We start from the raw sequence: 25059 nt of genomic DNA, 5'->3' as shown, positions 1-25059 counted from the left end.
GTGGGACGCGGGTGGGAGGCTGGGGAGAATGTGCCTTCACCCCGCTTGGCTCCTTGGGGCCGGGTGAGCTCGATGGTGGGTTCAGGCCAACCCTTCAAGCAAGGGAGCTGTGGGGAGCAGAGCTCATGGTGATGGTGCTTTCAAGTGCTTCTGCTTTCCCCATAGCATCTACACCCTCCTGAGGATTGTCAACGTGGAGAAGCGTCGGGACACGGCCCGGGGGAACCGCTACCTGCTGGAGCTGGAGCTGGCGGAGCGGGGCCAGCGGACGGTGCGGCTCTCCGAGTATGTCTATGTCCTTTTGCACCAGGGCAAGCAGGACGACAGCGCTGAGGCCAACCCCGAAGGGCTGGCTCTGGGGGCCACTGAGCCCCAGCCGAGCACCTGGAGCATCCTCTATGGAAAACCTGTCCTGTGCCAGCCCCTGCGGCTCAGCTGGAAGCAGGATGTCATGGTGCACTTCGTGGTACCCGGTAGGTGACACCAGGACGTGCCTCTCCAGGGTCTCTGCTGCTCTCTCTGCCCCCAGCATCCTGCGGCAGGAGAAAGGCAACCACTTTGCTCCCAGGTTGCATCCTTCAGGCTGGCCCGAGGGGGATGAGGTTATTATCGCTTCTCATGAGATGCTGAGGTTATCGCTTCTCATCGGAAGGGGTGTTGGTTTGGTTGGGGAAGGGGGTGCTCCTGGGAGCGCCATGGAGAGCCTGAGGGACGTTTGTGGCTGTGTCTGGCAGTGAAGAACCAAGCCCGCTGGGTCCAGCAGTTCATCTCGGACATGGCTCACCTGTACGGGGCTACGAAGGACGCCAACTTCAATGTCATCCTGGTGGACTTTGACAGCGATGACATGGACGTTGAGAAGGCCCTGCGGGATGCCCAGCTGCCCCGGTAAGCCCCCTGCCATGAGCTCTGGGTCCCATCCTGCTCCCCGTGGGGTCTGCAGGGCTCCTTGTGGTGGGACAGACCATCCTGGCAGTGCTCCCACAACCTGCTGCTCCTTCCCCAGCCCACCATGGGTCTTGGCTTCACTGCCCCTTGCTGCCTCCTCCTTTTTTGGGGTTTAAACTTGTTTTCCATGTGGAGGAGTCAGGGATGCAAATACCACCTCTGCCTCCATGGGGGGACCCTTGGCATGAGTTGTAGGCACCTGACCCCCTTCCTGAGGTGGTCTCCTCTCCTACCTCGTGGTCCTTGTCCCCATCTTGGCTGTGTCCCGTTCGGTCACCAGCACTAACTGCCCTGTCCTCTCTCAGCTACCAGTACCTGCGGCGCACGGGGAACTTCGAGCGCTCGGCCGGGCTGCAGGCTGGTGTGGACACGGTCGAGGTGAGCCAGGGGAGAGAAACCAGCTCCTGCCTTGGCTTCTCTCCCGGAGCTGTTTTGCCCTGATCCTCTCGCTGGTGTCTGCCCTCTCCCATAGGATGGGCACAGCATCGTGTTCCTCTGCGACCTGCACATCCATTTCCCCCCCAATATCCTGGACAGCATCCGGAAGCACTGCGTGGAGGGGAAGCTGGCCTATGCGCCCATCGTCATGAGGCTGAGCTGTGGCAGCTCCCCGCGGGAGCCCAACGGTGAGCGGGGTCCCCTCTGCCGTGATGCTTTTCCAGCTGGAAAATGTCCCCTGCCTGCCCAAGGAGAGCCACGGCGCCGGGTTTGGGTTGCAGCCTGGCTTGCATGTGCAGGGAGCATGGGTTTGTTTTGCTTTGGCAAGATGGGATTCAAGCCCAAGGGTGCTTGAGGCGTACTGGGTGCGATGCCCCCCGAAACTGGGCTGTCCCCTGGTGCCACCCCCATGGGAGGTGGCAGTGATGGGGACGGAGCTGTGGTGGGAAGAGGGCTTGGGACGGGTGTTCCTGTGGCTCCCAGGTAGTGAGGAGAGCACAGAGGTGATGGCCTGGGGATTTGGGTGTCCCCCACACCCCTCGCCTCATTGCTCTCCCCCCTCCAGGCTACTGGGAGGTGAATGGCTTTGGCCTCTTTGGCATCTACAAGTCGGACTTTGACCGCGTGGGAGGGATGAACACAGAGGAGTTCAGAGACCGCTGGGGCGGGGAGGACTGGGAGCTCCTGGACAGGTGAGGCTGGGGGTCCTGGCAGCCCCCTGACCCCCCCAAGGCAGGGCTGGCCATGTGGATTTGGGCACATCCCCTGGGAAACCCACTGTCCCCTCCATCGAGCTGGCTAAAGGCTGGGGTGACATGGTGGCGAAGGGGCAAAGCCCTCCTTGAAGGGGGGCCGTGTCTGTCCCCTCCCTCCCCTGAGGCTGCCCCCCTGTCCGGCTGCAGGGTCCTTCAGAGCGGGCTGGAGGTGGAGCGCTTGCGTCTCAGGAACTTTTACCATTACTACCACTCCAAGCGTGGCATGTGGAACGCCCGCAGCAAGAAGCCACCCAAGGACTAGTGCCCCGAGCCTGGCCTGAAGCCACTGACCCCCCTGTGCCCGCCGGAGGCAGACCACCGCCAGCGCCCGGTTGTCCCCGACCTCTGCCAACACACTTTGATGCTGGCACGGAGGGCACCCGTAAACAAACCGTGGATATTTTGGGGAGGGGGGGGAGCGGGGAGGGTGAAAGTGGGTGGTGATTTTTTTCTTAAGGGTCTAATTTCTTAGTCAGAAATGAATTTATTAACTCATTAGTGCCGGGACAATATGGGGATCCTGCTGTCAGGAGGGGTAAAGCCTCTGGGCTGATCCCCGGAGCTGGTGGGTCCCTGGGGGCCGTGCCAGGCTTGGTGATGCCGAGGCAGAAAAGCGGTACCCAAGCTCACAGCTGGCACTCGCCCTGCAGCCCCCTTGCTGGGTTGCCTCCCCCCAAAAATGCCCAGCACTTTGTCCCTGTGTCAGGCTGGAGAGCTGAGCTTTTTTTGGGGGGTACTGGTACCCAGAGAAGTGCATGAGGGGTACGAGCCTGCTGGGGCTGCCCAAACCCTCCTGCTCCTCCCTGGGACCTGTGGAGCCTCCGTGGAGGGGAAGACGGGTACAGACACGCCGCTGTGGCTGTACGGGGCGGGGGGCAGAGCCCCTTGGCATGATGGGCTGGCATTGCCTGCGCCCAGAGGGGCTGCGCTGGGATGGGAAAAGGGCAGAGCCCAAAGCAGGTACGGGAGCACGGGGAGAGCAAATGATGTTTCCAAGCTAATTTCTGTGAAATTATGAGGTAGGAAGCTGTTTTCAGGAAGTTTTGTCTGTTTTGGGGTTTTTTTTTATTCTGAAAAAATAAAATCAATGTCTTGGCTGGGATTTCCTTCCCCTCGATGACACTCATGCCTTGGCAGGGATGCAGCCCCCAGCTCGGCACAGGGCATGAGAAGCCACGCTAGCCTCTGTCCCTTGCCCCTCCAAGCCCCCTCGCAGTGGTGGGTGACTGTGCAGGCTGGGAGGACACTTTTGCCTGCTCGAAATCACCACTGTCGTTTGTAACACCCAGGAGGGCTCAGGAAGCCCCGACCTGCACTCGCCTGGCCCTGCACTCGCAGGGAGCTCGCTGGTGGAAGTGAGCCTGGCTGGCACTGGGAGGAAAGGTCAGAAACTCCCAGGAAGAGCTCCCATTGGGACCGAGCAGGAGGAGGAGGATGGTATGGAGTAAGGATCCACTCTCTTTGGTAGGAGCGGGCAGCAGTGGCATCGCAAGGGGTTCCTTTGCTGTTCGGTGCAGTGAGGAGGAGGAGGAGGCAGCAGCCGTGTTTTGGTGTCTGGACGCATGCCCGGGCTTGCAGGGAGGTTGCTGAGCCTCTGCCCCACACCTGGGCTCCACCCGGGCAGCTGCTTGCACCCCACACACTGCACAGGGGGCTCACCCCAGTGCCCCCGGGGCTGGAGAGCTGCGGGGAGAGCCACAAGCTGCTCCGCATGCCCTTGCACGCTTGTTCACAGGACGTCCATGCCTGCCCGTGCTCGAGCTCTTCGCTCGCCTTTTCCTCTTGCACATGGACATGCCCAGCTGCACGCAGCGCCTCGTGGGCTCCAGCAAACCCGCTTTGCCTCAGGCCTGGCTGCCACGAGCTCCTTCTGCTCCTCACCTGGGTCACTCTGTCCTGGCAAATCCCTGGGCTGCAACCACCACATCCTTGCTGCCCTCCACCGTGAGCTTTCAACAACTGTGAGCACCTCTGGGAGAGCTGAAATAGCCCCGGAGTTTCCCCCCTAAGTGTTTTATTCCCCACCCGCATCCTCCGGGCTCTGTCTGAGCATCCGTTGAGTTTTGAGGTGGGGATGGAGGTGGTGGGCTCAGCAACCTCCTTGCCATCAGAGAACAGCCACAGTCCGGGACTCCGGGGGGCTTTTCCAGTACTTCTGGCCCCAAGATTTCTCGGGAGGGGACAGCCTCGGAAGGCAGCAGGTTTTTCTCTCCATGCCAGCACTCACAGGCTCCTCTCCTTGCCCTGCTGCCTGCTTTTTCCAGCACTTTGGAAGTGCTTTGTTGTGGGCAAGGGCTCTGCCCGCTGCGCTGGGACTTGGCCCGTGGGCTGAGAAGTGCCGGGCAGGGCGGGTGGCCCTGCGGTCCCCTGGGGCCAGCAGCGGGATCCCAAAAGCCGCTTTTCCTTAGGCACAACTTTTCCAGCAGCTTCCCAGCCAGGAGAGCTCACAAAGCCACCAGCATCGGGGCAGGCACCAGGTTCAGCCAAATCTAGAGCTGCTGCTGCTGCTGCTGGAAGGGACTGGTGCCACCAGCGCCATCCCCACTGGGGACACTGGTCCAGCCCTGCTGGGGATGATTTAGAGCCAGCTGATGGTATCTGCTTGGGGTAGGGCCAGCAGCAAAACACCAGAGGGTTTTCTTGCTCTGGCAATGGCTGAGCTGTGGTAACGGGGACCAAAAGGAACCTCTCCCTAGCCAGGCGTTGGAGCCCTAAGTGACAGCAGGGTGCAGGCAGGTACCCACTTTTAGAGGAGCAGCCCCAGGCCTGGTGCAAGGTGCTGGCCTGGCAGCTTGCCCTGGCCCCAGGGGATGCTGCAAAGGTGTTGGGGCTTGTTCGGGGCAGCGGAGGCAGACACTAGCCCAGTGCCGCCTCGCTACAGGGCTGCCCTGGCCATGGGGCTGAGCGAGGGGTCAGTGGAGGGCAAGGGGGAGCCTTCCCGACACCTCCAGTCTGAGAACGGGCCAAACGTGACAGCAGTGGCTGGGTGGAGGGTCCTGGGCAGCCTCCTGCCCTATACTGGGCTTTGCCCTGGGGGTCACCTATCAGCAGCCCCCAGCAAGTGCTGGGTGCGGCATGGAGCCTGGGTTCCAATGCTGGTAGAAGCGATGGCCCCCAAACTGGTTTGGCCCGTTTCAAACGCTCCCTCTCAGCTTATCTGGCTTCAAAGGGCTCCTGCTCCATCCCACGCACACAAACACGCTCCCTGTGAACCCCCAGGGGAGCCCCCTCTATCCCAAAAACTGTGCCCCCCTGCCAGCTCTGCCTCCCCTCCACCTTCTTTTGGCAGCCACAAACCCCTCCATGTTGCACCCATGGGTGTCCCGTGCTGGGGGGATTCAAGGGGATGCAGTGGAAAGGACATGCTGGACCATGGCTGCAGTGGTAGGGACCAACAGTGACTTTTTGGAGCATCATGAAGGTGCCCAAGACATGGCTCCGCTGCCCAGGATGGAGCAGTTGGGACCCCTGGACCCCTCACCAGCATCTCAGCTGTACTGAGGCTTTTTGTGGAGCTGCCACAAGCCCCAAAAGCACAAACTTGGCTGCAAGGCGAGCGGGTTTTGAGCGCACATGCAAAACAACGGCAAAGAGACTGGTTGGGTAAGCTCCCGGGGCGGGCCCCGCCACGGCCCCACGCCTGCTGCACTGGCCCCGCCACAGACAGCATCGCCCACCCTGTGCCGGGGCACCCGGCACCCGTGCAGCACCCGGGGGTGCACCTGCCTGCCTGGGAGGATGCTGCAGGGCAATGGCCCGCCGGGGCCACCCAACAAGGTATGTGCCGGCCGGTCCCCCACCCATCAGCGTGGCTGTCCCCAGTGTGGGTCCCCTTGGAAAGCTGGTGGTGCCCACCCAGTCGCCAGTCCCCACACAGCGGGTGGAACGGGGCAGCACGGATGCCAGGTCTGGCAGCTGCCTGCTCCTGGCCAGCTTTGGCCAAGAGGCATTTTTGGGTTTGCCTCTCCTCGTGCCTCAGTTTCCCCAGCGTGGCTCTTGGCACGTGTGCGCTGTGGCCAGGCTGCGTGGTGCTGTGTTGGCCACTCCCTGCTCCAAGTGCCGATGGCATCGACAGCCACCGGCTTCCCTGGGGACCCAGATTTGGGGACAGGCACCCAGTAGTGCTTAGGGGGTGGGAGAGGATACTGCGTGCCTGGGAGCTAGGGTCTCCCTGGGAATGTGGCTCTGTCACCCCACGGAGGGAGGGATATGGGTGCCTCCAGGCTGGGAGGTCAGTGACCACTTTAGGGACTCCCAGACCGAGTATATTTAACCTGTGTCACCCTGACCATGGCTGGATCCCATCAGGAACCCCTCAGTTTTGCTCCAGATGTGGAGAGGTGTGTGCCAATTTGCTGCTTTTTTAGCATCCCAGCGCATCCCTGCTCCCACCCAGTGCTTTCCCCTATTAACGAGCCATTTTACGAGGGGATCGCCAGTGGTTTCGGCTTCAAACCTGCACAACCCCCCTCAAGACCCCCCCAGTTTCCATCTTTAAGCTGCAGGGCAGCATCATAGCAGGGGGACAGGGGCTCGGAAGGGAGGCAGAGCCTGGGGGAACGCGGCTGCCAGCAGGCTCGGGGCCGGCTCACGGGGCTGGAGGGGCTGGAGGGGCTCCCGGGGCCATCCCCAAGCCCCTCTGTGCCTGGCACGGGGACGGCGGGCAAGCACCGGCTTGCACAGGGAGCGAACCGCCCTCCCCGCCTGCTGCCGGGGGGAACCCGTGATTCATCCAGGCTCGGAGGGGTGGGAGCGCCCCGCTGAGCTCTGCCAAACTCGGTGCACCCGCCGACGCTCCCTGTGTGGGTGGTGCTGAGGTGGGAGAAGAGGGGGGTCCATTGGGGTTATGCCTGGGTGTTGTACCCCCACAGGGTCAGGTGTGACCCATAAGCAATGTGTGGGCTCCCACTAAACCCGTGAAATCCCTTAGACTCCCCACCCCGAGTTGGGGAGGTGGGTCCTATCCCCCCCCGCATCAGTCCCCAGGTACGATGCGATGGTGGCACCGGAGTTTGCAGCCCACTGGGGTTTGGGGAGGCCATCGAAGTAGGGACCGTCACCCCAAAACACTTGCCCGCAGCTCTTGCCACTCCGCCCCGGCATCAGCCGCTGCTCCTGCTGACGGCGGCACATTCCTTGGGGACAGCCGCCCTTTTCACCCTCCTAATGAAGCACAAAAGTCGTCCCAGCTTGTCATAGCTGGGTGTTGTAAGCCCTGGGCCGGCGAAGCCTGTGATGCTTCCGCCAGGCGGGTTCGGAGCGGTGACGCCAAGCGCTGAGCCATGGCTTGCTGCGGAACCGCGGCTGCGTTGCCATGCTCGCCTTCAAATGGCCAAAGCCAGCACCAGCCGCGGCCGACGCACTGTGCCAGAGCCACCGGGCAAATGCCCTGTGGCCAGGAGCCGGGGCAGGGCCCCATGCCCGGCGTGGCTGAGAACGGGCACAACTCTGCGCAGGAGTGGGCAGCGCAGCGAGCGGGGGTGCAGGGACAGCTGCCTGAAGCCGCACTGTAGCCATCGCAGGAGCCGTTCCCTGCGCTCGGGGTGGGGGGACGCAGTGTCCCCCACCCTGGCTGTGCCGGGGCCAGCCGGGGTGGCTCAGCGGGTGGGGTGAGCCTAATTAGTACCTGTGCGATGCAGCGGCTGAGTCACCCCGCGTTCATCACTGCCGGGCCTGCCGGCGCTGAGCCACCCCCCCCCTTTTTTTTTTTTTTTTTTTTATTATTGTTGTTTTTTACTTCCCCGGCTGATTTGAAAAGCAAAGCAGGGAGGGCCGGCCAGTAATTACTGCCAATTAGCCCCGGCTCTGGCCCTTTGGCAGGCTGGCCCCCTCCCCATGCCGGAGGGCTTTGCTGGCCATGGTGGTGGGCAGCCTGGGGGGCTGCCTGGGGGTCCATGGTTCTCCTCAGAGGTGGCTGAGGGGATCTGGGGCTCTTTAGGGACACTGCCTGGGGCTTGCTGGTGGGGCCACGTGTGGGTTCGGGGCTGGCTGAGGAGCTCGCCTGGGGGTCTCCAGGGAGGCCATGTGGGGGTCTGGGGCTCTCCTGGGAGGTCGCCTGGCGGTCTTGGGCTCCTTGGAGGGACAGGGTGGGAGTCTGGGGCTCACTGGCAGGGTGATGTGGGTCTCTGGGGGTCAGTGGGGAGTCCATGTGGGGGTCTGGGGCTTGCTAGAGGGACAACATGGGGGTCTGGGGCCCACCGCCGGGGCCATGGGGGGTGCTCCTGGGCTTTCCAGATTAGTCACGGGTAAGTCTGGGGCTCACTGGTGGGGCTGGCCTGGGTGTCCATGGGGGAGGCTGCCCGTGGTGGGGATCTGCCGGGGGGCCACAAGTATGACCACCCAGACCCCCCCGGGGCATCCCCCTCCCTCGCGCCCTCGTCCCCACGAGGTCGCCCCTTGGGTGCCTCCACCCGGGGGCCCGGTGTGCCCCCTCCTTCCCGCCGAGGCGTGGCGGGGCGGGCCGGGCGCCTCCCTACGGCTCGAGGAAGCCGCCGCCGCTCACCTGCGCAGGGCGGCCTCGCTCGCCTTGGCCTCCGCGCCGCCGCCATGCAGGAGACTAACACCTTCCTGCTGTCCGCCCTGCAGCCCGAGGCCGGCGTCTGCTCGCTGGCCTTGCCCTCGGACCGGCAGCTGGACAGCAGGAGCCGGGAGGCTGCCGAGGCCCAGCGCCTGCGCAGCGCCCGCGTCCAGGAGCAGGTCCGCATCCGCATGATGCTGAGGGGGCAAGCGGCCTCCCGCCCTGAGGCCCCTGACCACGGCGATGGCACCAGAGGTGAGAGAACCCCAGAGCCCCCCCTACCCCATGCCCCGGGCACACGTGGTGGGACGGGCTGTGGGAACTCCTCGGCTGGCACCGGGCTTGGGCTCGTGCCCTGGGTTGGGGCTGGGGGAGGTTGCCCCCCATCCTGTCTGAGCCCCCCCACCCGGTGCTGGGGGTGGCAGCGGCACGGCCCCGGCGTGGGCTTACCTCACCCCACTCAGGGCTCGTGCCTCAGTTTCCCCACCTGCCTCCTGGGGGGTGGGGTGGGGTGTCACACTGGGGGGGGTCACACAGCTCGCTTTGAGCTGGGTAAAGGGGGGTTTTATCGCCCCGGCAGATCCCTCCGTGTCCCCCCAGTCCTGGAGCAGTGCCGCTGGCTGGGCTCCAAGCTCCTCCATTTAATGTCTGCGCTCGCAGCCTCCGCCCTGCTGCTTCGCCCAGCACTGGCACCGGGCGTCACCGAGCCCCCCCGATCCAAAGTGCTGGGGGACCTCAGCAGTGGGGAGAGACCCCACACGTACACCTTGGCACCCCAAGGGCTGGCCTGAGCACGGGTGTGACTCATGCTCCTGTCACTGCCGGGGCTGGCGGCGTCCTGCCCGTCCCTGCTGGCAGTCCCAGGGCGGTGGCAAGGCGGGAGGGTGGTGTGTGGTGCAGCGGGGTGGCCAGGTCCCCACCGGGCTCCCGTCCCCAGGCTGGCAGAGCTGGGGCTGGCTTGGAGGGAGCTGCCTATCCGGCTACGGCACAGGGGACCGGGCTGAGCCGCCACGTCCCTGCCAAGGTGGCAATTACTCCCCTCGCCATCGGGGCACGATGAAAGGCAGGGAGGCCACCGCTCAGCACTGTCACCGCCTCCTGCTCCCCGTTGCCAGCAGGCAGGTGAAGGCAGTGTCCTCCCACACCCTCGTCCCCCTTGGTACTGCTGGCACTGCCATGGTTCCTGAAGCAGGTCCCCCCGAGATGAAGTAGGTGGAATTTTTGGTCCCCAAGACCCCCTCTTTGGCATCCTCCATGCTTGTGTTAATACCTCCATTCCCCATTCTGCAGGCGGTCAGTACAGCTCTACCTTGCGCTCCTCCTTCAGCTCCCGCTCCCAGACCAATGGCTTGGACCCCAAAGCCTCGGTATGTACCGGGGGAGTTGCTTGTCCCCCACTGTGTGCCAGTGCCCATCATTGTGGCAGCTGGGGATGCTGGCAGAGACTTAACACTGGCTGTAGCTTTGGTTGTGTCACAGGAGACTCTTGGCTCCATCCTTTTCTCTCCCCATGGCAGGGATGGAGGGACAGGCTTGCGGGTACCCCCTAACCCCACACTTTCCCCCCACAGCTGTATCAGCCGCTGGCCAAGAAGGATTTTGGCACGCTGAAGGGCAGTGGCTGGTCCTCGCGCTCGGCAGTGGACCTCACCCCACACAAGCGAATGGCGACCATCAGCAATGGGGGCCTGGTGAAGGGTCGGGGCTATAGCACCAGCTACGCTATGTCGCAGACCACCAACACCTCGCCACGGCCCAACTCTTTCCATGAGCGCAGCTACCGGCCCCGGCAGAACTTCGACACCCTCTCGCTGCACTCCCTGCGGCTGGCTGACGCGCCGCTCCAGCCCACTGCCATTGCAGATGACCGTTATAGCGTCATCTCAGAGCAGCTGGACCCTGTGGGTCACCGTTCCCTCTACAAAAGCCAAGGCAATGGTGGCTTCACCCGCTCCTACACCTTTGAGAGGCAGATGAGTGCCGGCTCTGCCACCAAGGCCACCCCCGACTGGCTGGACGGCAGTGAGGTGACCCAGAGCCGCACCATCCGGGCGCCTGCCATGCGCACGCTCCAGCGCTTCCAGAGCAACAACCGGTCACGGCTGAGCACCGGCTCCTTCGGCAGCGTCCAGGCAGCCTCGCAGGCAGGCATCGGGAGCTCCTACATGGGGATGGTGGAGCACAGCTCCCGCGCTCCCTCTGTGCGCAGCCTGGCTGAGTCAAGCCACCACCTCCAGGACCAGCGCACCATGGAGATGTACAATGGGCACAGCACGCTGCTCAGCCACCAGTCAGGGGGGTGAGTGCCAGTAGGGCTGGTCCAGCACCGCCTTGTCCCCACCTTAGTTACTTGGCTGGCTGAGGGCAAAACTCTCCATCTCTTGCCTGGCATTACCTTGCTGCAAGGCATGCAGGAGGAGGGGTGAGATGATGGCCACAACTTGGCCCCGTAGTGATGGACCACAGCATGGGTTGACCTTCAAGTGTGTCCTGCATGTGGCCTTAGCTCCTCTTATGGACACGTCCTGAGGCACAAAGGGTAGGAAGATGCTTGTTTAGCTGAGTCTGGAGTCCCGTGCTCCAAAAGTGTGGTGGGGAAGGAGATGGGCTGACAGGTCTCTTCCAAGATGTGAGCTGTGGTGGGGTGCAGATGTGGGGGACCCTGGTGGAATGCTCTCCTTGGGCTCTTCCTCACCTGCTTATGGCTTCCAGGTTTGATGACATTGACCTGCCCTCCGCAGTGAAATACCTGATAGCCAGCGACCCCAACCTGCAGGTCCTGGGCGCTGCCTACCTCCAGCACAAATGCTACAGCGACAGCAATGCCAAGAAGCAGGTGAGCACCTGAGCCAAAGGAGGAGGGTCTGTCCCCAGCCTCTCTGCCATAGCGGGGCACCCCAAGGAGGGTGGAGGAGATGGAGGGAGCCTCAGCCCCGAGCTGAATGGGAGAGCGGCTGGGTGCCTCAGTGCCGCTGGGCTCTCCCCTTCCAGGCCCGCAGCCTCCAGGCCATGCCCAAGCTGGTGAAGCTGTTCAACAGCCCCAACCAGGAGGTGCAGCGCCATGCCACGGGCGCCATGCGCAACCTCATCTATGACAACACCGAGAACAAGCTGGCGCTGGTGGAGGAGAATGGCATCTACGAGCTCATGCGGACGCTGCGGGAACCCGATGACGAGCTCCGCAAGAACGTCACAGGTTGGGGATGATGGCAGAGGTGGGCAGGGGTTCTCCTCCCCTGGGGGTGGCACATGGTACCCCCACTCCATAAGTAAAGCTGGGATGACACTTCATGGTCTCATGGCTGTCCCACAGCTGCTCCTGGCTGCAGGTGGTCAGCTTGAGCCCCCTGGGGAGGTGAGCCAGGGTGGATGTGCCCTCTAGCCATGCCTGGGACTGAGGATCCCCATCTACCCCATGCAGGGATCCTGTGGAATCTCTCCTCCAGTGATAACCTGAAGGATCGTCTGGCCCGGGACACTCTGGAGCAGCTCACAGACCTGGTGCTGGTCCCTCTCTCTGGGCTGGGGGGCTCAGGTGTCATCCAGCAGAACCCCTCGGAGGCGGAGATCTTCTACAACTCCACGGGCTTCCTCAGGTACCTTTTGTGGGCTGGATGGTTTTGGGTGAAGGAAGAGACACCATCTGTGCCGTATACATAGGGAGCAAGGTCTCTGGGGCTCATTTCTGGGGTTCCTGTCCCTCGCAGCACTTGTGCATCAAAGGCGAAGCCTGGCCAGACCCATGGGAGAGGTATCAGCCACTCTCCCTGCGGTGGTGCCCAGTGGTGGGAGGGGGGGTGGCCATGGGGAAACCCCTTCTCACTGTGACAGCCCCGCGTTCCCCATGCAGGAATCTCAGCTCTGCCAGCCAGCAGACTCGGCAGAAGATGCGTGAGTGCCACGGGCTGGTGGACTCCATGATCCACTATGTGAACAGCTCCCTGGAAGTGGGCAAGTCAGAGGACAAGGTGAGCCCTGGGAGCTGGGTGCTGGGTGCGGATGCCCTCAGATGAGGTGCTGCTCCTTCCCTCCTGGCAGCTGCCTGACCATCATGGTGCAAAGACGCGTCTTGATGTGATGGGGGGAAAACCAGCCCAGCTCCATCTGGGCTTACTGGGCACAGCGGGGCATCGCTGGTGTCATTGGGGTGACTGGCCACAGAGCCCTGTGGGATTGCACCCCAGGGAATGTGCCAGCTGGAGGTGCCCTGGCAGGCGACAGGAGGACTGACACCATTGTGTCCTATCATCTCCCCCTCATAGAGCGTGGAGAATGCTGTCTGCGTCCTGCGCAACCTCTCCTACCGCCTGTACGACGAAATGCCCCCATCCTCCCTCCAGCGTCTGGAAGGTCACAGGAGGAACAACAGCAGCATGGTGACAGGGGAGCTGGTGGGCTGCTTCAGCCCGCAGAGCAAGAAAGCACGAGAGGTCAGCAGCTGGGAAGTGGTGGGCACAGTGACAGCCATGTCACCTGGGGCGGGGTTGGCACTGGGAAGCAGCTGGCAGTGGAGATGACGCTGGGGTGGAGGTGGACGCTAGCCTTGGCTGATGGGTGGGACACGCAGGTGATCTCATTGAAGGGTGAATCAGGTCTGTGGTGTGATCCAGGGTGCCGAACCCCCATTTTGCCACACCACGAAGCATGATGTATCTGGGGTGACCCGCCAGCTCAGGCACACGAGGAAAAGGGGACACCAGCAGTGAGGGATGCTGCAGAGGGGACATCGCCTGAGTCTAACAGTGACACTCCCATCCCCACAGCACTACCTGAATGCAGACATTGTCACCTTCACGGAGGTCTCCAAGGACCCCAAGGGCATGGAGTGGCTCTGGAACCCCCAGATCGTGGGCATCTACAACCGGCTGCTGCAGCGCTGTGAGCTCAACAAGCACACAACGGAGGCGGCCTCGGGTGCCCTGCAGAACATCACTGCTGGGGACCGCAGGGTGAGGTCAGGGGAGGGGAACGTCCCCTGTGGCTTGCCCCATCTTGTCTGGTTGTCCCCACCACCTGGCCAGTCCCAGCCATGCTCGGGGAGGGGACACGCCTTCCTGTGGGTTGGTACCAGCCTTTCCTGGGTGGGAGACACGGCCATCATGCTACTCACCACCTGGGCATGGGTGACCCTGACCTGGCCCTGCTGGGCAGGAGGAGGAGGAGGCAGCCGGTGTATCCCCGGTGGGAGTCTCCAAGCGGGTGTTTATCTTGGCAGTGGGCGGGCGTGCTGAGCCGGCTGGCCCTGGAGCAGGAGCGCATCCTGAACCCCGTGCTGGACCGCGTTCGCACCGCGGACCACCACCAGCTGCGCTCCCTGACAGGACTCATCCGCAACCTGTCCCGCCATGCCCGCAACAAGGACGAGATGTGTGAGTGCTAGGGGAGGGCTGGGCAGGGCCGGCGCTGTGGGGAGGAGCCCAGCAGATGCCCCTCCATCCTTTTCCTCCTTGGTCTGGCCTCCAGTGGCCTCCTGTCAAGTCTCAGCAGCTTCCTGCCTGCTGCATCCCTGCTCACAGCTGAGCGTGCGGTGGCTGGTCCATTCCCAGTGACCAAACACCCTTCCCTCCATGTTGTGCTCTGCCTCTGACCCCACCATCTCGCCTGGCTTTGTTGTCACCTCCAACTCCTCTCTCAGGTGCCAAGGAGTCTCAGCAGAGACTCCAGAGAGCAAAGGGCTTGAAGTGCTGTCCCACAGGTCCTTGGCTGGACCCTCTGTCCCCTCCTTGCCCCTGGGAGGCTGCAAGGTTCATCCCCAGGCTGCTGCGTGTCTCCTGGGTCAGGCCACCAGCCCTGATGCAGTACCTTTGCCCACCAGCAACCAAGGTGGTCAGCCACTTGATTGAGAAGCTGCCAGGGAGTGTTGGAGACAAGGCACCACCTGCGGATGTCATCGTGAACATCATTGCGGTCCTCAACAACCTGGTGGTGGAGAGCCCCATGGCTGCCCGCGACATTGTCTACTTTGATGGCCTCAGGAAGCTCTTCTACATCAAAAAGAGAAGAGACAGGTGGGAGCTCCCTGTCTGCTCTGCTGTTCCAGCTCAGCCCTGGGGTCCATTCCTGCTCTTCCCTTCCTCCCCTGGTCCATTGAGGTGGAAGAGGGTCCCACACAGTCTCCCTTCCCAAGGTTTTGTGTTGCAAGTCCCCAGACCAGCTCAGAGTGGCCTCATGTCTACCTTCCAGCCCTTTGGCACCTTCTCAGGACACTCCCAGGACATGGAGCTGCCCAGACCTGCAGCCACCTTCTTCCCCTCTGGGTGCTTCTTACCTCTCCTGCCAGAAGTGCTTGCCACCCTGCCCACTGTGGTGGGCTTCAGCCTTTAGTTTCCTGCTTCTTCTCACCGGTGCTAAGTCCTCAGCTCCTCTGGGCTCTTCTGGGGTGGTATTCTTGGGCTGGTGGACACCACCCCCGTGTCCAGTGGTACCCAAAGCTCATTGCACCCTGTCTCTGTCCCAGCTCGGACAACGAGAAGTCTTCTAGAGCAGCAGCCAGCCTCCTGGGCAACATGTGGCAATATACCAAGCTCCACCGGGACTTCAAGATGGTATGTACCACCCTCTGGTGCCTCCTCCAGCTGGTGGGATGCTGGGATGGATCTCAAGGGTGGATCCCAAGGGAGTCAAGGCCAGGGGCTTCACCCCGGAAAGCCATACCACCCCAGTGCTTCCAGGCATACGATGGGCCCCAGCTCCACATCTCCCCACCTTGAAAGAATGGGGATGTCCCCAGAGCATCATCCCTGTGATGGCACCTGCACCAGTGGGGTGGGGACAGCCATGTACCCAGCGTGGGGACAGCATGGCCCTGTCTGTGCTACAGCAGGGCGGGTTTGTATTCATGTTCCCACTGCCCAGTGAGGTGTGGGCAGGGGTGTCCTTGGGCGGGAAGGGTGATGGTGCTGGCATCCGCCCTGTGTGACGGGTGGCCTGTCTCCTTGCAGAAGGGGTACCGGAAGGAGGACTTCCTCGGCCTGTGAGGACAAACCCCGGGAGCTGGATGCCCGGCCCTGACTCTCCCCGCCGGGATGCTCCTCGCTCGGACCCCCGCTCCATAGCGTAGTCCCTGCCGCATCCCTCATGCCTCCCCCCTCTGCTGGGTCCCCCTTCCCCAAGCTGGGGGACGCTTGTCCTGCCTCCTGCTGCAGCCTGAAACCCAGCCACTGCTTTTGGTTCTGCTGCGGGGCCCCACTGGGACCCTCGTTAGTAGGGGAATGCCCCACGGCACCCAAGGGTCCTCCATCCCTGGGGACCCTTCCCGCTCCCAGGGAGCCAGCTGCAAAGCTCAGCTTGTCTTGTGGCTTGGCAGGGGGGTAGGAGCTGCAGGGCTTGGGGGAGTCTCCTGCAAAGCAATTCTGGGGGGAGCTTCTGGGGGCAGCCGGCCCCAGCTCCCCAGATTGCGGCACACGAGGGTCTGGGAGGGTGCTGGTGCCGCCACGCTGCAGCGGGGTGTGCATGGGTTGCACACGCTCTGGCCTGGCTGGGTGGGGACGGGGCTTCGCGTAGCTCGGGGGGGTTATGGGAGGTCTGAGGTGGCCTCCCAGATTTTTATGGGGTGGCACCATGCCTGTAAGGAGCTGGGAAGCAGCATCGGCAACGCGATGCTGAGTCCCCCCTTTGCCAGGGACGGGGGTCTGGCCTTTGGTTGCCGGTGCCCTTGCTGCGAGAAGCCAGGGGATCTCTGAGCCACGCTGTCCCCATCCATCCACCTTGTGGGGACTGTTCCTGTGCAGACGGAGCCACCGCTGCTGCTCCTTGCCGCTGCTCTGCTCAGGGCTGGGCCTGGCCGGTGCTGCATAAGCAGGATTTGGGCAGGGCCAGTCGGCTTGTGTTTGCCGGGCGGCGTCTCCCCGCGGGGTGGGGAGATGCCCTCGGTGCCCGGCGCGGCTGGTGCAGGTGGGGCAGCGGGTCCAAAGCTCTCCCTGCCGAGGTGGCGGCTAGGCCGGGACACGCGGGTGGGCTGTGGGGTGGCTTCGGTCTGCCAGCAGGTTTGGGGTAAGTGGGGAGACCCTGCGCTTGGGGGAGCATTGCGCGCCCCATTTGGGAAACGAGGTAGAGTAGGTACAGGGGTGGGAGGGCGAGGGAGACCGGGCAGTGCTGCCGGGAGGGGCCACATCCAGGGCTGGTGTGGTGACCCTGCACCCAGCGCGGTTCAGGCTGGGGTGTCACGGTGCATCTGTCTGCCCAGCTATCCGTGTACAAACTCCTCGAGCCCTGTGTACCCCTGAAATAAAGGCCTTGAACGATGCCTGCTTGCCCCTGTGCTTGGCCGGCACGTGGGAGGCGAGGAGAGCAGAGAACTCTGCGGGATGCTCCCATGGTGCCACCCTGCTCGCTGCATCTGGGTGTTGCTTGAGTCAGTGTGGTGGGGATGGGATGCATCACAGGGACGGGACGCAGTACAGTGTCATGGGGAGAGACCTGCCAGTGGCACTCGCGTTCCTGCAGGTGGGCGAGACCCACTTGGTACAGCAGCATTTTATTGCCATGGGGGGTTCTGTAGGAGAGAGGGTGCCGCATCCGCTCTGTCAGGCATTTCCCAGCCACTGGGGATGGGACATGTTGCTTCTTGGAGAGCGTCACCCATCCCAATGCTTGTCCGTCATGCAGGAAAAATGTCCCCAGGGAGGCAGTGGGGGCCAGGCACTAGCGGCAAGGCTGTCCCCTGGTGATGGTTTTCCACCATGGAGCATGCTGCCAGAAGGAGCCGGCTCCTGTTTTTCCCACCAAGACCTTGGCTTTGGTCTCATCATAAAGCCCGGGCTCCTCCAGCCACGATCTGGGTCCATGCAGCCCCGTGGGGAAAGGAGGTTGCCTTCTTTGCTGGCCTGTGGCCCTGCTCAGATGTCATCCTCTGTCACCAAGCAGTAGAAGTCTGTGCGGGCACTGTAGTTGCGCGATCCCAGGTCTGAGATGTCGAGCTCAGGTCTCTGGCCATCCCTCAGCTGTGGGTCCTCCATCATGCCGGCAGCCGAAGCCATGCGAGCGCTGGGGCCGCCAATGCGGGGAGGTGGGGGGCTTCTGAAAATGCTCCCTCGGAGGCCTGCAAGGAGCAGGAGATGGGTTTTAGGCAGTGGGGAAGGGGCTAAACCCAGCCCGTCTGTCATGGGAGGGTGAAGCAAAGCCCAAAGGTGACCTTCAGTGCACATCTGTCCCCCCCAGGAGCAGAAGCAGGGGACAAGGACCTGTACCGAGGTCCCCATCTGGGTGGAGGTCTCCGCCACTGTCCAGGTAGCTGCTGTGCAGGATCAGCATGGGGTCCTTGTCCTCCTGCAGCTGGGTCTGCGGGTCCCCCATGGTCCCCTGGAAAGACACTTTGCGGGGCAGGGCCAGGCACAGCTCCTTCCAGAAGTCTGAAGATGGGGTCTGCACGGGCAGAGGAGATGAGCCATGTCAGGATCACCACGAAGCCAAGCCCAGTCCCGCACAGGGCTGCGGAAGGCTTTGTGGTGCTCAGCTCACTCTTCCCAGTGCTGGGAGCTCAGCCAAGGTGAGGGCTGTGCTCCTGGCATGGCAGCGTGCCCGCGCAACAGTGGAGAAACCGGCCCGACCTGCTGAAACGCTCCGAAGGGCTCCAGCTCCCAGCCTGGCCCTGAAATGGCCGGAGCAGCCACAGGCCAAAGCTTTGCTCTGAGAGCTGAGGCTTCACGCTGGCGCCTGGGCTGGGGGAAACCCTGGAGTAGCACAGGGCTCCTGATCTCGCAAGTCTGGGGAGCGAGCGCCCAGATCTAGGGCTGTTCTGGTTGGGTTTTTTTAATTGCCTCTAAAAGACAAGTGCCCCAACCTGCTTTTTAGGAGCACTGAAGCATGGGGGGCAGCCCCAGAGCATCGTGGGCAGGCTGACACAAAATGGGGCACTGGGGATGGAAACAGGGGTGCCAGCAGAACAGAGTCCTGCTCGGCTCTCACCATGGAGCCAGCTCGCCACACCAGCAGGGTCACAGCACTCCGGTGCTGCTTCAGCACATTGATGGCAGGGTGGGTGATCTCCCTGTACTGGCTCTCGAAGATGATGAAGATGGGTTTCTTCGAAAGCTCCAGCAGCCTCCAAAGCCCTTCCCTGTGAGACAGGTGTGTGGCAGGAGGGCGGAGGACCCACCAGCTCCTCTCCCTGGGAGCAGGCAGGAGCTGCTCCTACCTGAAGCTGCTGTTGCACCATTCTTGCTCCAGGTATGCAATGGAGAGGACCACGATGAGACGCCGGCACCGGCTCACATTCATAATCAAGTCAGCTGATGGCTCTGCAGGCAAAGGGATTTCAAGCCCCCAGGCACTGGTATCACCCCTCTGCCCAACCCAGCGCAGGTCTGGTGCCTACCAGAGTTAGGCAGGATGGTTTGCTCATCCAGGAAGAGCTTGTAGCCATAGCGGTTCTCCAGCTGTGGCTTCACAATGAAGTGGACAAACTTTCGGTCATCTGGGGTGGTGGCATGGGAGATGTAGGCATCGTACAGCTTCCCATCTGGAGAGAGCCATGCGGAAAGGGGGGTGTAACACTGGGGAGGGCTCTGCGTGTGGGCAAGCCCCTGGCCCATGGAGGCTTTTCCCAAGGAGGGCGCCGCCTCTGTGCCCTTCCCTGGCAGCTCACCGTTGATCTCCAGCTCGCCGTAGCGGTTCCGGTACCAGAGGAGCACACTCAGGCGGCATCGGACATAGAGCCCAGCCAGAAGCACCAGGAGCACCAGGACAAGGATAGCTGCCAGCACCGCGGGCACATGCCCTGCCACCTCTGCAAGGACAGGGAAAGGCACGGTGAGTGTGGCTGGTGGCCCATGTTTCCTGGGTTTGGTGTAGGTTTGCACCCCGATGTACTGCCCTGGGAGAGGCAGCAATGCCCCTAGCACCCGCCTTGATGATCCCCATGGGGCCACCGTTTCTGCCCTAGGCAATTGGGCCCTCCTTGAAGGTGCCCCCTCTCTGTCCCCAGCATGTCCCTACCCACTCGCTGCAGGGTGAAGGTGGCTGTGGCGTTGCTGATCCAACAGGCAAACACCCCGAAGTCATCATTGTGTGTGAGGTTCAGCTGCAGGATGCTGGTGAGGAGCCGCTCTGAGGCATTTTGAGTAAACCTGGGGGGGAGATGGGGCCTCTGTGGGCTGGGCTGTGTAGTAACCCATCCCGACAGACAGACAGACATACCCCAGGACGGGGTCCTTACCAGGCAGTGTCCTGGCTGCTCTCACTGCCCAGCCGCTGCCCATCTTTGGTCCAGGCAGGGACGGGCTCACAGTGCTCGGTGGCTGCCCAGCGCACGGTGCAGTTCAGCATTATCCGGCTCCCCAGCGCCAGCTCCAGTGTCTCATTGGAAGCTGGGATGAGGATTTCAGGAGGCACGCTGCAAAGGTCTGGGAACACAGTGGGAAAGGGGTTTGGGTGGGAAAGGTGATCCAGCTCCCAGCTGGGCAGGCAACTGTCGTAGCCATCCCAGCTTCCCCAGAAAAACAAGCTCTGCCGCGGGGGTCTGGCAGCGAGTGGTGCTCGTGGCTGTTTTGCAACAGGCTGAGCTGGTTTTTGGGGCTGGGACAGACCCTCACCCACCCTACAAGGCAAAGGCAGAGCAGCAAGCAGCACCCGCTGCCACGCTTGCTAGTAAGGGGTTCTTCTCAGCTGAAAACAGGTGAAAGTTTTGGTATTTGCAGCCTACCTGCCATGGTGTGCTCAGGCAATGTGTGGGGCAGCTGCCGGCATCACCAGCAGGCCACCTTCGGCAGGAGGGACCCCTCGGGCTCTTCCGGGGGGCAAAGTCCACCTGCCACCGCCACAGGACAGGCTGAGCCTGGAACAGATCAGAAATGGCTTCATAAGTGCTGGCTGCTCCAGGCTGGTGCAGAGTGCCCTGGCAATCCCCATCGGTCCCCACAGCGATTCGGGTTGCGGAACGGTGGGTGCTGCTCTGGCATAAAGCCAAAGCCGTGTCCTGGTCATGGGTTGGTGGCTACCATGTCACCTGCACTCTCTGTGCAGCGCAGACTCGCAGCCTGGCTTTCTTGACCGTGAATTTATGAGCGGGAAGTGATTAATAACCAACCGAGGGCTGCAGGATGTTAAAAACATGGCTTTGGCTCAAACCGGAGGCCAGCGAGGGGAAATGAGCCGTGGTCATAGCTCAGTTGTGGGGTGTGCAATACCTCCCCATGCACCCATGGTGAGCTGCACCACGGCTGCTTATGAGAGGCTCAGTGGGGCCCCCTTCATGCTACCAACACCCCATCTTGGCTATAGTGCTGCTTCCAGCCTGACACGCCCATTGAAATTGCTAATTAAACAGCAGGGTGGTTTATTTATAGAAATATGGGTTTCCTGTCTTGTGAGCTCTCGTAGCGTGAGATAAACCAAGTGGGTGCAGTGCTCCCCTCGGGTTAGGAGGCTCGGTGTGTTGCTACCCTGAGGCCATGCCTCAGGAGAGGCATAGCTGCACGACGACGTGCCGCACGTGTGGGGAGTGTGAGGAGGGTGCACAGGGACAGGGGGGACACGAGCCCCCAGCTGGCATTGTGCAATCGGCAGCAGTGCCGCTGCAATAGCCCTGTGGGAAGAGGGGTCCCAGGGAGGACACCCCCACGCCCTGCCGATAAATTGCAGCAGTGCAAAGGGGCACTGGGAGCAAATGGTGAAGCAGAGCCTGGTGGTGGGGTTGGACTCCTCCATCCCCAAACACCTGCAGAGCCCCTGGTGTGCATGACGTGTCTGCTGGGGTTGATGTGGGAATAACAAAGATGTCACATTACCAGTGTTCTTGCAAGGCAGCACGATTGTAAACACATCAGGCATAACTGCTGGGGCCGGGAAGGATAAAAATCTCTCTTGGCTGCTTCTCTGCCTCAGAGCTTCATTGCTGTTGGTTGCAAACTGGTTTTGGGTAACAGCAAGGCTGCCGAGGCTGGGGTCATCCCTGGAGAAACCCTCTCCCTCTGCTGCTGGTGTGAAACAGGAAGGGGGGTTCTGCAGCATGGCTCTGCAGTGAACAGGGAGGGAGGCACGTTGCTTCCCTTTGGCACAGCAGCCCTGGTGCCAGGCGTGGCATGAAACTGTGGGTCAAGGTACACAAGGGACGCTTACAACGTGTTCAGCTTGAGCAGCTGGAAAGCAATTTACACCTAAAGTATTAACTGGGTTTTTCCATGGCCACGAATGGAAGAACAAGGGATGGAGATGAGCCAGCCCACCCAGTTTTTGCTTGGGGAAGGGGATGAGAGATGCTACACCAGGGTGGGATGCTCTGGCTCTGCTTGATCCTGCCTGGATGGGTCACTTGTAAACTGTTTCACTCTGATGGCTGGAAATAGGGAAGCAGACTGCAGACTGGCCAGCGACCTCAGGGAGGCCCCACATGCCTCCCTGGCCCCATGGAGAGGCGCAGCCACTTTGCTGTGGGGAATGAAGTGGTGATGGATGCTCAAAGGGTAACCAGGCGTCAGGGCTGCTGTCCGGGAGGGAGGGAGGGAGGGAGGAGCACAGGTTAACGGGCAGCAGCACGCTCCCATTTCCTACATCCTGGGGTTGGGGACACCCCGGTTTTGTAGTGCTCCAAGTGCGGCAGAGGACCGTACAGATGCCGTGCAGTAGTAGGCGATGGTCGCGCTGCAGCATCCCCCGGCGCACGGCCACAGGGAAAACAAGGCAGGCAGGGAGGCACGGCAGCAGGGCTGTGTGTGCCCAGGGAGCAAGCAGGGCTGGAGGAGAGCAGCAAGGCTTGTGCGGAGAGCGCGAAACCCTGCTGACCCCAGCCGAGATGGCATCAACGCGGAAAGGGAAGCGGAGGGGAACTGCATTTACCTTTGGAACTTCGCCTGGTGCCCCAGCGCAGGCTTCCTGCCAGTTGCCTCCCTTGTGCGCCGCTCAAGCTGACTGGACCTGCTGGAGTGGTGCTTGGTTTTACTCTTTTTTTTTTTTTTTTTTTTAATAATTTATTTACTTTCCTCCCTCCCTGTTCAGCCCCTGCCTTGCGCCAGGCTCTCCTGCTGCCCCAATCGCTGGGCGCCAGGCCTGCAGGAGGGGTTGGTTGTCCCTCCCTCCCACTGCTCCACCTCCATCTCCACCTGAACCTGTTTGGGGTAAAAAAATAAATAACTCTGACTGTAGGAGAGGGGGGGGTGGAAAGAGAAAGAAAAAAGGAGGAGGAAGGCAACCCACCCAGCCAGCTGGCCCAGCAGCCCTGATGAGCCAGATGCATGCAGTTTGCACAAGGCTGCTAGGGCCAAGGAGGAATCCCCCCCCGGCTCTCCACGGCTGGAAAAGCCCACGGAGGTGTCAGGGCAAGATGAAACCCGCAGCCAGCACCATCCACCACCGGTAATACCAGCTCCCCAGACCACGGCGGCAGCCGGGGGCTTGCACTGGAGCACGCCAAGGGGGGGCTGGAGGTCTCTGCTCAGTGCAGTGCTGTGGGGAGATCCCAGGGCTAAGCCTGCGTTTTGGGGCCACAGTTTGCTGAGCGCTGGCAAACTTGATACTCTCAAGTTTTGTTACTGTGAGTTACTGACGGAGGGAGGCTGGGCAGGCTGGGGCTGGAGGCATTGTGAGGTCTCCCATCTGTGTCCTTTGAATTCATGATTTGAAAAGCCTCTTTGCAAGTTGAAACCAGTACCATGGGGTGGCTCCTCTGGCTGGTGCTGGTCATGGGGAGCTGGCCCCAGCTGTGGCTGCTTGCAAGCAGCAGGTGATTGTTTGTGGTAATTACCGAGGAGGCAATTAGAGCCTTAGCACAGCCCTGGCACAGGCTGCACTCGTAGCGGTGGCACTGCCTGGCGCTGCCACGAGCCTCAGCTGCTGTAAGGGAAACACCAACCTGACAGTGAAAACACTGGTCAGCATGCACTTTGGGGCCGAAAAGGTAAGAAAAGAGGCTATTTTCCTCTTGTAGGGCCTTGGCTTGAGCAGGATTAGGGGCCTGGGGATGGCGCTGGAGTCCTGGCAGCTTTCCTGCCGCTGAGGATGGGGTGGGTGAGCAGCTGGCTGGGAAAGGCTCAGTCAGCTTTGCCCAATCTCCATCTTGGTGAAAAAAAAAAAAAATGGTTCGAACCTCTTCTTTGCAAACAAAGAGTAAAAACCCTCCAGAGGAGCGTTCAGCAAGGTGCGGGGCCTAGCAGTATGCTGCTGGGATTGGGCAAGACAGTGGCCCAGGCGCCCCACCCTGACCGAGCAGCCTTCCCGCTCCTCCTCGCTGCCCTGCCCGGCGTGTTTGCGCTTCTAACCATTCCCTTATTTCTAATTTTTTGTTTTTAGCAACTCCCGGTGCGGAGCCAGGGCCTGGGCCGCCGTGGTCCCTCGGGCTGTTGCCACGGCGACAGGCGGACGCGGCGGCCCGCGCGGTGCATGCCGGGGTTGCCGTCCCGCCGCTCCCAGCGTGCCCCGCGCGGCGCGAACATGGCGGCGCCCCCGCGGGGAGCCACCGCCTCTTCGCTGGGGCGGGGCCGGGCCGGGCCGGGGCTCTGCCGCCGGCTGCCTCGCCTCACCGCCCCACCGGGCAGCTGCCTGGCATCGCCCCGGGCGTGAAACGGGGGCGGCGGCGGGAGGGAACAGCTCCCACGCTGGGCGGGCGCTGGCCGGGCGCGCGGGGCTGCGTCTCTGGGTGCGCTGTCCATACGTATTTTTTTATATATATACATACATATTTGCACAGATACACGGGTGGAAGGTCACAGGTGGGTCTGTGGGCCTGTGCCACCTGGAGAAATGCCACCGACTCCAGATCCTTATTACCAAAATATTAGTGCTGTTGACCTGTTGCAGCAGGGAAAAAAGGGGTAGAGGGTGGGATAGCGGGAGCTCCGTTCTTGGGCTGTGTGCTGGGAATGTCCCTTGGCCCTCCAGCCAGGTGGCTGTGTGGGTGTGCAGGGCAGCAGCTATTTAAGCAGCTCTTTTAGGGAGGGCTGCTCTGTTGTCCGCAGTACCACAGTCATGTTTGTGGCATGGGCTGTGAAAGCTGGCGTAAACTAATTGGCTTTGTGGGATGAAACGATCATAAGAAACAAGCCCAGGTCCTGCGGATGGCAAGAGTGAGAGGAGGTTTGGTAGCAAATTGGTGAGACCTTTCTTGTCCGTCAGAGTTACTTTTTTGGGTAGATATGTTGAAAACAAGGAGTGGAGGTAGTTTTGGTCGCAGAGAGTGACCATGGTTGAGAGCACGCTTGTTTCAGTTCCCTGCAAGATCACTAATGGCTTTCCAAGCTCTTGGGAGTGAAGTTTTGAGGCTGTTAACTCTGGTGCCTTTCTCTGCAGTACTAGCTCAGGTATGTCACCTCCAGGAGTAACCAGCTGTCTGCAGCTGGCCCCAGCCATGGGGCACAGCCCATGTGGACCCACCACCTCCTGGAAGCACCAGGTGTGGGACCCTCAGGGGACTCTAACACAGTTAGGGGTTCAGCAGCAGAAGAGCTGCCTGCCCTGTGCTTTGACAGAGCT

The 25059-nt window shown here is 61.8% G+C and overlaps 3 protein-coding genes across 5 annotated transcripts in view; 2 read left to right on the top strand and 1 right to left on the bottom strand.

Moving 5' to 3' along the window:
• B4GALNT4 (beta-1,4-N-acetyl-galactosaminyltransferase 4) overlaps positions 1–3243 on the top strand; it is a 30660-nt gene extending 27417 nt beyond the window's left edge. The window contains exons 15-20 of the mRNA XM_055814554.1: positions 166–473; positions 735–888; positions 1254–1326; positions 1421–1574; positions 1952–2078; positions 2289–3243. Coding sequence (XP_055670529.1) covers positions 166–473; positions 735–888; positions 1254–1326; positions 1421–1574; positions 1952–2078; positions 2289–2403 — 931 coding nt within the window. The 3' untranslated portion in view covers positions 2404–3243. The remainder of the gene's footprint in view (positions 1–165; positions 474–734; positions 889–1253; positions 1327–1420; positions 1575–1951; positions 2079–2288) is intronic.
• A 226-nt stretch (positions 3244–3469) lies between these two features.
• Positions 3470–16903, top strand: PKP3 (plakophilin 3). Of its 2 annotated transcripts, XM_055814553.1 has the most exons (14): positions 3470–5918; positions 8727–8913; positions 9949–10025; positions 10230–10957; positions 11371–11494; positions 11650–11854; positions 12080–12254; positions 12509–12626; positions 12921–13088; positions 13422–13607; positions 13874–14027; positions 14474–14666; positions 15116–15203; positions 15600–16903. In XM_055814553.1, exons 1-14 carry the CDS (start codon positions 5715–5717, stop codon positions 15633–15635), a joined length of 2643 nt encoding a protein of 880 aa, XP_055670528.1. In that variant the 5' UTR covers positions 3470–5714; the 3' UTR covers positions 15636–16903. The 2 variants fall into 2 exon arrangements, with proteins under 2 accessions (XP_055670528.1, XP_055670527.1); XM_055814552.1 differs by having other exon boundaries at positions 3470–8913.
• Positions 16904–17118: 215 nt separating this feature from the next.
• Positions 17119–22540, bottom strand: SIGIRR (single Ig and TIR domain containing). 2 transcript variants are annotated; one of them, XM_027790331.2, is made up of 10 exons: positions 22432–22540; positions 20300–20431; positions 19814–20000; positions 19594–19724; positions 19244–19384; positions 18974–19117; positions 18794–18896; positions 18565–18715; positions 17841–18021; positions 17119–17698 (listed from the first exon to the last, which is right to left on the bottom strand). In XM_027790331.2, exons 2-10 carry the CDS (start codon positions 20304–20306, stop codon positions 17496–17498), a joined length of 1248 nt encoding a protein of 415 aa, XP_027646132.1. In that variant the 5' UTR covers positions 20307–20431; positions 22432–22540; the 3' UTR covers positions 17119–17495. The 2 variants fall into 2 exon arrangements, with proteins under 2 accessions (XP_027646132.1, XP_005240095.1); XM_005240038.3 differs by having other exon boundaries at positions 17847–18021.
• Positions 22541–25059: the final 2519 nt, after the last annotated feature.

Source organism: Falco peregrinus, chromosome 9 (assembly GCF_023634155.1).
Source record: "Falco peregrinus isolate bFalPer1 chromosome 9, bFalPer1.pri, whole genome shotgun sequence".
Taxonomy (NCBI): Eukaryota; Metazoa; Chordata; class Aves; order Falconiformes; family Falconidae; genus Falco; species Falco peregrinus.
The sequence above is the reverse complement of the archived record's forward strand: the minus strand, read 5'-3'. Positions and strand labels throughout refer to the sequence as shown.

Coding starts and splice junctions, on each gene's coding strand:
- PKP3 (XM_055814552.1), top strand. CDS start 8,427: ATGGGGGAGGCTGCCCGTGGTGGGGATCTGCCGGGGGGCCACAAGTAT. Junction 8,914..9,948: donor CCACGGCGATGGCACCAGAG/GTGAGAGAACCC, acceptor CCCATTCTGCAG/GCGGTCAGTACAGCTCTACC. Junction 10,958..11,370: donor CTCAGCCACCAGTCAGGGGG/GTGAGTGCCAGT, acceptor TATGGCTTCCAG/GTTTGATGACATTGACCTGC.
- SIGIRR (XM_027790331.2), bottom strand. Junction 19,385..19,593: donor CTTCACCCTGCAGCGAGTGG/GTAGGGACATGC, acceptor CTGTCCTTGCAG/AGGTGGCAGGGCATGTGCCC. Junction 19,118..19,243: donor CGGCGAGCTGGAGATCAACG/GTGAGCTGCCAG, acceptor GGCTCTCTCCAG/ATGGGAAGCTGTACGATGCC.